At 44.6% G+C, this 9,920-nt stretch overlaps 1 protein-coding gene across 1 annotated transcript; it reads right to left on the bottom strand.

The window, feature by feature from the left end:
* LOC109825955 lies at nucleotides 849–1,924 on the bottom strand. Its single transcript, XM_020392879.1, has 2 exons — nucleotides 1,874–1,924; nucleotides 849–1,703 (listed from the first exon to the last, which is right to left on the bottom strand). The coding sequence occupies exon 2, from the start codon at nucleotides 1,629–1,631 to the stop codon at nucleotides 1,017–1,019; it is 615 nt and encodes a 204-aa protein (XP_020248468.1). The 5' UTR covers nucleotides 1,632–1,703; nucleotides 1,874–1,924; the 3' UTR covers nucleotides 849–1,016.

Below are 9,920 nucleotides of genomic sequence, written 5' to 3'. Positions count from 1 at the left end.
TGCACTTGTATATACTCACTTATTTTTCGCAGCATTTAAACACCCAATGATTTTTAAAATTTGTAGAAATGCCCTTAATTATGCAAATGCGAGAATTTCTTCCTGAAAATTTCCATGCAACACTAGCATGCTAATTTTTTAATTTAATGTTAAAACTATTGTAATTCTATTTTCAACCTATCAGAATTCTATTTTAAAATAAAATTTCGATAGATTTGACAGTAAATTTGACAACTATTAAGAATTAAATGTTCTAAGTTTAGCATGTGATTATCACATGAGAAATTATAGGGGGAAAATCTCAGTGCAAAATTTAAAAACTTTAGGGTGTGGGTGCTGCCAAAAACAATTGAGGGTATATGAATGCAAAGAAGGAGAAACTATAGGGTATTTAGTTGCAATTATATAAGACAGTTTTAATTGTAGTTTCTCTTACTTGTTTTCTTAAATTAAGTTGCGATTTTGAAATGAGCTACTACTTTGATCAATTTGATTTCCACAATTTGCAAAAAAGATTACAGTTACAACAAATCAAATATCTTCACGGCATTATAGCTAGATTTTAAAAACAAAATTTGTTGTCAAACCGCAATTGTATGCAAGTACAAATGAGAATAATAAATCGCCTTTACTCATTTCTAGCAAAGCTCTAATTTTGTTCTTCACTTGCCCCAAACTCAAAAAACTGAAATTTTGTAAAAAATTTGTTTCTCCTTCGCTTCCTAATTAGGTTGATATTCTAGAATAACCCCCAAAATCAATAAGCCACGAAAAGTTAAAGATAAACTAGTTATATATATATATATATATATATATAATATATATATATATATATATATAACAAAAAAAATTGGTTTTTCTTTTAAAAGAAAAAAGTTACAAATTTTACTGTGCTAAAGTTTGATATATTTGAAATCTCATTGATTCCTTGTGTAATGACTCTTTGATATAGCATGTTGCTCTGCTGGCATCTTGATAGGTTGTTCATGCTTCCTGTTGTTTATACTATTGTTGGCTCAGTGATTGTAGTAAGGCATGATCGTGTACAACGTCTGGAGAATGGTGAGAAATAAGAGGATGAACGCTGCAATAAGCGAGATGAAGACCCAAGGATTGCTGAGGTAAGTTTGCATGAAGCTGGCACGCCACCTATGCCATCTCTTCTTGCAGTACTCTTCCAACTTCTCGTTCACGTTAGTTTCGTCTGTACAAAATGTGTACAGCAGCTCCTTGGTGGTGCAATTGAAGAAGGAAGCTATCTCGTTGTCGCTCCCTGACCAGCAAGTGATAATCCCTTTCTGCCTAAGCAACGTGACATCTTTGGCTTTGTCAATGATATTATCCATGAGAAAGGCATAGTAAGTAGCCCTGTAGCTTTTTCTGTGCATCTGCTCGTAGGCAATGTAATTGAGAAGTGTAGTTGTAGTGTAGGAGTTGAAATTGAAGCAAGGGAGACTGAGGACTCCGTTACTGAAGCTGATGTCGTTTAAGCTTTCTGTTTCGGCTTTCTTGATGCTCACCCCTGCCTGGACGAGCTCCGTGGCTGGACGGACAGTAAAATCGCAGTCATGGTAGTAGCCCAAGAAGGGGTTTAAAACCTCCATGTTAACGTCCAGCAAGTGGCCTCCCATTCCTCGTATGTTTTCTGGCCGTCTATCAGAATAGATGGGATAACGGCTGATGAAGAGTTGGATATCCTCAACCTGTTGATTGGCCAGCAATTAGTTCTTCAAAAAAAAGTGTAAATTTGATTGAGCCCCCGTGAACTTTGGGGTCTCAGAGAAAATCCATCTTGAACTTTTAAATTTATATGCTAAATCCCCGTAAATATTGATTGTTTTCATAAATGGCGTTGGCATGTAAGACTACTCACTACTGTGAACGGGTGGAGCCCACCCACGTGGGTACGTGGGTCTGCCCACGAGAAAGCACCGCCCCCCTTCTGCTTTCTTGCGCGCGCACGCCTGCCCTCGGTGCCGCGCCGCTCGTCTGCCCACGCCAGCCCACAACGTCACATCAGAGCTCGTGCTCGAGCTCTCATTTTTCTCCCGCGCGCGCACTTCTTCTCCCGCCTGATTTTTTCGATTCAGCCCCCTTTCCTCGCCTATAAATAGAGAGGTGGGGTGTAGAGGAAATGGTGTGGAAAAAATCTTAAGTGGATTTTTGAAAGAAAAGAAAGAGAGAAAGAGAGAACTTGTATAAGTTTGGTATTTTTTCCTCCATAGTGAAATCCCCTCCCGTGCAGTGGCGTAGCCAGGAATTTTTTTTGCCCTGGGCTAAAAAATAATCCTGGCTGGCGATAAATCCCAAGGCGCAAACATCGGCGAAGGAGATGACTCGTCCTCCTGCTCCTTCGTCGTCGGAGTCGGCATAAAACCTAGCTTTAAGCGGAGTGCGGTAAAAGACTGTTGTAGGAACTCAAAGGGATTGTGTCGAGTAAGAGGAAGTAGAGGAGGCCGATGTTGACAGTTGTGTCGAGCACCGTCAGGCTATACTTTTTATTTGTGTTACTATTGTTTAATCTTTTACAAATAAAACGACACTTTTATATGTGTCATAAATTAAATGTTGACACATACAGCTTTTGTTGTAGTGCTCATAACTTCTTTCCATTGTCCTCGAGTAGAATGACCAAAGATAATACAAGTATAGGTATTGCAAAAAGTAAATCTTAGATAGCATTATACATCGGCCCTTGTTTGCATAGAGCGCCATGTTGTAAGTGAATGCGTCAGGCTCAACATCCCATTGTATTTTCATCTTCTTCTCTCTCTCTCTCTCTCTATATATCTCGTTGCCATAGCTTGTAGGTTCCCTCGATATTTCAGTCCTTGAACTGATGAGAGGAAGAGTGTATATTTCACTTTGATGAAATATATCACTTTCAATTCTTGTTTCCTTTGAGAAATAAGAATTTCATTATCTATTCTCGTTTCCTTTGAGAAACAAGAATATAGATCAGGTTGACTTGTGCTTTTGTGATAACGAAAGCCAGGGCTCTCTCTCAGGTGATATCGCTTCCGCGGCGGCTTTTGTGATAACGAAAGCCAGGGCTCTCTCTCAGGTGATATCGCTTCCGCGGCGGTGGGCGTGACTCCGTCCCAACAATTGGTATCAGAGCCCTTATTCAGACTGGAGGTAGTAAAATTTCTGATCTGAGGTGGTGGTTGAATATTGTGTGGTAAAACACAAAGAAATTGTTAAAAATTCCTGAGAGAAGCGGATTTACATAATACAAGCGGAAAATGGTGTCTACAAGTAAAATAAATAAAATTGGAAAGTACGAGATTGAAAATTTTAATGGAAAAAATAATTTTTCCTATTGGAGGATGCAGATGAAAAATTCGCTGATTTCGCAAAAGTTGCACAAGGCTTTGGCTGGAAGAGAGAAGCATAAAAATATGTCTGATGAGGATTGGGAGGAGCTGGATCTGGAAGCACGGGCGTCGATTATCCTTTGCCTTGAAAGGGATGTAGCTTTCTTGGTGGACGGGGAGGAAACGGCTGCGGGTGTGTGGTTGAAGTTAGAAAGCACCTTCATGACGAAGAGTCTAACGAACCGGATCTATTTAAAATTTGGAAAGCACCTTCATGACGAAGAGTCTAACGAACCGGATCTATTTAAAATCCAAACTGTATACTTGCAAGATGGAGGAGGGCTCGTCAATCCGGGAGTACATCAACATGTTTGATAGGATCTTATCAGACTTGAAAGACATTGAGGTGATAATGGAAGACGATGATCAGGCGCTTCTACTACTTCTATCTCTACCGAAGTCTTATGAGAACCTGGTACAAACACTGATGCTTGTGGGTGATACTTTATCGATGGATGAAACTAGAACGGCGCTTCTAGCGGATGATCTTCGAAAAATTACAACTAGTGATATGGCCACTGGTGGTAACAAAGAACAAGCGCATGGACTGTTTGCCAGAGGAAGAGGCAATGAGCGAGGAAAAGGCAAGGGAGGAAAGTCTAGATCTAAATCGAGACCTCTTGCGGGACGAGCGTGTTTCAAATGCGATGAAGTTGGGCATTTCAAGGTTGATTGTCCTAACAAGAGAGTAGGTGGGAAAAAGAACAACAACAAGACTGAAAGACGAGAAGGCAAGGAAGAGGCGAGCTACGCTTCAGAGGATGGGAGCGATAAGGAATGTTATGTCGTCACGGATGGCGAGGATACCTCCAGGAAGTGGATTCTTGATTCTGGTTGCTCTCACCACATGTGTCCAAACAGGAAGTGGTTTACTACCTACAGGAGCATTGATGGTGGAACCGTATTGATGGGGAACAACCATGCTTGTAAAACGGTGGGGCTAGGTGATATCAAAATCAAGATGCATGATGGAGTGGTTCGAACCCTGACGGACGTACGACACGTTCCCGGCTTGCGGAAGAATCTCATCTCAGTCGGAGCTTTGGACTCCGGGGGTTGCAAGATTGTAACAGAGAACGGAGTGAAGAGGCTTGTTCGCGGTTCCTTAACAGTGATGAAGGGTGTTCGTCACGGTAATCTATATACTCTCTCGGGTACGACGGTGACGGGAGATGCAGCAGTTGGAGCTGAAGGAAGTGGTGGAGACCCATGTGAGCACACACGGTTATGGCATAGGCGGCTTGGGCACATGTCAGAGAAGGGTCTGGATCTGCTTGGTAAAGAGGGTTTGCTGAAGAATCTGAAGAAACCTTGCATGGATTTTTGTGAGGATTGTGTGTATGGAAAGGCGCACAGGGTCCAATTCTTGAAAAGCAATCACAAGAGCAGAGGTATACTAGATTATGTGCACACGGATGTTTGGGGTCCGGCTTCGACAACTTCCAAGGGTGGTTCCAGATATTTTGTCTCATTCATAGATGATCATTCAAGATATGCTTGAGTTTATTTCCTGAAGCATAAGAATGAGGTATTTGAGACATTCAAGAAGTGGAAGGCGATGGTTGAGAACAGGACGGGCAAGAAATTGAAGACACTGAGATCTGATAACGATACAGAGTATACAGACGGTGCTTTCAAGGAGTTCTGTGACCAGGAAGGGATTGCTAGACACTGGACAGTTAGATCTACACCACAGCAAAATGGGGTCGCGGAGAGACTGAACCGAATACTGCGGGAGAAAGCAGTGAGTATGCGATCATATGCTGGTTTGGGCAAAGAATGGTGGGCAGAGTCGATTGCTACAGCTTGCTATATTGTGAATCGATCTCCACATTCGACATTAGACGGTGATACACCCTATCGGATGTGGTCAGGGGAGCATGCAAATTATGAGAGGCTCCGAATTTTCGGGTGTACCGCCTACTATCACGTCAACGAGGGAAAGCTTGACGCGAGGGCCAAGAAGGCAATTTTCTTGGGGTATGCAAAGGGCGTAAAAGGCTACCGCCTTTGGTGTACAGAAGATTCGAAGTTCGTGATCAGCAGAGACGTTACCTTTGATGAGAAGTCCATGATTGTTAAAGTGCCCAAGGATGGTGGTGTTGAGACTGTTGGGACTTCCAAGTCCCAGGTTATTGAGATAGAACCTAAAGACCAACCAGGTTCTAGTCGTGTTCAAGTGGAAAGTCAGGAAGATGATGAGCTTGAGCAGGAGGAGGTTCAGTTAAGTACGCACTCTCGGTGGAGGAAGATGAGCCGGTCTCCTTCAAGGAAGCTATTCGAGACAAGGATAGTGAGAGTTGGTTGGCTGCGATGGAGGAGGAGATGGAATCTCTCCGGAAGAACCAAACATGGGAGGTGGTGTCATTGCCCGTAGGAAAGAAAACTATAAGTTGTAAGTGGTTGTATAAAAGAAAAGAAGATCCTTCAGAGCTCTGTGGTACAAGGTACAAGGCGAGGCTAGTGGCTAAGGGGTTTGCACAAAGAGAGGGTGTGGATTACAATGAGATATTTTCTCCGGTGGTGAAACACACTTCTATTCGGGTGCTACTGAGTATTGTTGCTCATGGTGATCTTGAGCTGGAACAACTCGATGTCAAGACGACATTCTTGCACGGAGACTTGGATGAAGAGATCTATATGCATCAACCTGAGGGATACAAGGTTGAGGACAAGGAGAATCATGTTGTTCGCTTGAGGAAATCACTATATGGATTGAAGCAATCTCCACGGCAGTGGTACAAGCGATTTGACTCCTTGCGACTATGATTGTTGTGTTTACATTCGGAAGCTTCGTGGAGGTGATTATATCTATCTCCTGTTGTATGTGGATGACATGCTTATTGCATCAAAAAACAAGGTGGAGATAGATAAGCTGAAATCTCAACTCAGCAAAGAGTTCGAGATGAAGGATATGGGTGCTGCAAAGAAAATACTGGGTATGGAGATTAGAAGAGAGCGGGTGAATCGGCGATTGTTCTTGAGTCAGAAGGGCTACATAGAGCGGGTGATCGCGAGGTTCGGGATGCAAAGTGCAAAGTTGGTGGTGACCCCATTGGCTCCACACTTCAGGCTCTCTGGTAAACAATCTCCCACTACAGCGAAAGATAAGGCACACATGGAGCGTGTTCCTTATGCTAGTGCAGTTGGTAGTTTGATGTACGCCATGGTGTGTACACGCCCTGATATTTCACAGGCGGTTAGTGTGGTCAGCAGGTTCATGGCGAATCCGGGAAAGGCGCACTGGGAAGCGGTGAAATGGGTCCTGAGGTACTTGAAAGGTACCGCGGATACGGGTCTGTGTTTTGGTGGAAATACATGTCAGGTCGACGGGTATGTGGACTCAGATTATGCGGGCGGTCTAGATAGACGATGATCTACTACTGGTTATGTATTCAGGATACATGGAGCTCCAGTTAGTTGGCGATCGATGTTGCAGGCTACAGTGGCACTTTCTACAACAGAGGCCGAGTACATGGCTATGACAGAGGGAGTGAAGGAAGCATTGTGGATGTGGGGTCTTCTAGATGATTTGGGGATTGAGCAGGAGAGCGTGAACTTGTGGTGCGAAAGTCAGAGTGCGATTCACTTGGCGAAAAATCAAGTTCACCATGCTCGTACCAAGCATATCGATGTCAGATATCACTTTGTGCGGGATGTCATAGAGGAAGGTGATATTTCTCTCATGAAGGTGCATACGAATGAGAATCCCACGGACATGTTAACTAAGGTGGTCACAGGTAGCAAGTAAGCATTGCTTGGACTTACTTCATATCAGCCTGTGTTGAGTTGCCCAATAGGACATGGCCCTGCGGGGCGGTGATGGAGGTGAGGTGGAGACTATGTTGGAGAATAATTACAGAACTACGGTTAGCTTGATCCCGGTGGAGGGTACGTAGGCAGTCGCGGTATAGTGGCGCAGCTGGTTTGGCCTGGTTTGGCCTGGATATCTCTCTGGTGGAGTTCGTGGGGTTCTTCTGGTGTTCGTCCAAAATTTAAGGTTTATCAAATAATGTACGAGGTGGAGAATTGTGAACGGGTGGAGCCCACCCACGTGGGTACTGCTTTTGGCTGCCTGCTTTCTGCTTTCTTGCGCGCGCAAGCCTGCCCTCTGTGCCGCGCCGCTCGTCTGCCCACGCCAGCCCACAACGTCACATCAGAGCTCGTGCTCAAGCTCTCATTTTTCTCCCGCGCGCGCACTTCTTCTCCCGCCTGATTTTTTTCGGTTCAGCCCCCTTTCCTCGCCTATAAATAGAGAGGTGGGGTGTAGAGGAAATGGTGTGGGAAAAATCTTAAGTGGATTTTTGAGAGAAAAGAAAGAGAGAAAGAGAGAACTTGTATAAGTTTGGTATTTTTTCCTCCATAGTGAAACCCCCTCCCGTGGACGTAGGCTATGTAGGCATCAAAAAACGCTAATAGATATCCAATCATAGGGAAAATCACCCAAAATTGACAAATATGAACTGTCTCGCCAGCGAGACAGACTCTGCTGTCTCGCCAGCGAGACAGACTCTGCTGTCTCGCCAGCGAGACAATCTTTGCTGTTTGCTGTCTCGCCAGCGAGACAGTGTTTGCTGTCTCGCCAGCGAGACAGCTTTGAAATGGTCAAAACTACCTTTGTACCTACCCTACACGTGTCCATTAACTACCAAGGGACGTGGGAAACATCGTGGGCGAAAATCACGTGAATAACTGCAAAAATAACGGAGTTTGAAACGTAGGAAGGCAGTTAAAACGAAAACTTCCTGCGGTTACTGTTTCCGAGATAGTATTTACTGTCTCGTGGGTCGAGACAGCAAACACTGTCTCGCCCAGCGAGACAGTAAACACTGTCTCGCCGTACTAATGTCGTCATTTGTTGAGTTTTTTCAGTTGCAGACTCCTGAGGCTATAAATACCCCACGAAGGGATCGAAGCATGATTTTCGAGATTCCAGGAGCAGAGGAGCTGATTTGAGTTTTATACGCAATCGCCTGAAAGTAAGCTTTGACTGATTTTAAGAAGACGGCTTCTTTACTTCGATATGATATATCGTTTCAATTTTTCATCTTCGAAAACGACGATCAGACATCAGTACAAACCCCCCTTCCACGATCGTTGATTCCAGCGCCGGGTCCACGAACCAAACGGGTTCCCGGCAGCAGGCAGAGTGTCCCCACGAAAGCAAAGACTCATAGACGTTTTTGGTGTTTCAAGTTGTAATTTTCATTTGTCTGTGTAGGAAGAAGTCTTATACAAAGATTATTCTTTCAAATTTGTTGGTAATCAAGAAATTTATAATGATTCCTGGATCAGAAACCGACTTTTGACTCAAACAAGCGGCGAGCCACAGTGGGACCAGCGGGGCCTCGCTGCGACCAGCGCCCCGCGGCGGGAGTGCCACGGCCTCCGGTGTGGCCAAGTGGGCCGAATCAAGATCGTCGGGTGCAACAAGGGGGACGAATATCGAATTCGTCGGATCAGGCGAAGAGTTGGAGGAGTATCTTGTCGATCCTAATCACTCAAGACTTTCCTCACCCGCGAATATGTAAGAAAGTTTCATCTCCCAGAAAAGAAGCCTCAGAGTCACGTGCGTAGTGCTCAATGAAACGAGGCGTGAAAGTTCCTCTGCCGAATGTTGCCTTAAGCGAATCTCCTTGCAACATCCCTGCTCAAAACGACTCTACACCCGTTACGGAGTCGTTGATTAATAGCTCACTGGTGCTGACGAAGAGAGCTCGTCAGAGACAGCGCCAGCGCCGTGCTCGACAATTGGCTAAAGCCATGCAACAAACCGACGGGGTCCATTACTATGCGGACCTAGAGTCGAGGAGGCAGAAAATGATTCAGTTGCCTCAACGGCAAGATAATCATATTTCTGCACAACTTACGACGGAGGAGTGGACTCTCGTCAAAAGGGCCCGTTCAACCCTTAAGGAACGGATACAAAGGCGTAAAGCGAAGGCCGCCCATGCTCGTGCTCTTCGTCAACAAGCCCAAGGAACCAAGAAGGAGACGGTGTCTGAAAGGCCACCGAAGAATCGTAAAGTTTGGATGCCGAAGACGCCACAAGCATCTGTTCCAGGCCCGTCTACTGCATCAACAGTAAAACCCTGGGTTAGCCCAGATTTGTCCAAGTTTAAGATAACAATGGCGGATCGCCTCGGTCCTTCAGTTGACAATCGAGGCAAAGCCCCAGTTAAAGAAAATCCAAGTCCAGTAAATAAACCGTTAATGGTTTCATATGCAGGGGGTCGTAAACACCCTCCTGTCAGAACTGCACAAGTCCAAAACGAAAGAATATCAGTTCACTCTCGTTTAGGACCTCTGAAAACTCCACACCCGCAAAGGGGTGAATTTAAAATTTTAACTTTGGATCGCTCAGAGGCGACGACCAGTCGTCCTGTGCATGTTAACAAAGTTCAAAGGCAAAAGATAGGTTGCTCGAATCACAATAATGATGAGCTGTACTATCAGAAAGATAACTCAAGAAAGAGGGTTGTCAGAGAAAACGAGTCTCATTGCGCTTGCGAGAGTTTCATTAAAGCAGTGTTGACAGAATAC

The sequence above is a fragment of the Asparagus officinalis genome, chromosome 10, assembly GCF_001876935.1.
Source record: "Asparagus officinalis chromosome 10, Aspof.V1, whole genome shotgun sequence".
In the NCBI taxonomy this organism is placed as follows: Eukaryota; Viridiplantae; Streptophyta; class Magnoliopsida; order Asparagales; family Asparagaceae; genus Asparagus; species Asparagus officinalis.
The sequence above is the reverse complement of the archived record's forward strand: the minus strand, read 5'-3'. Positions and strand labels throughout refer to the sequence as shown.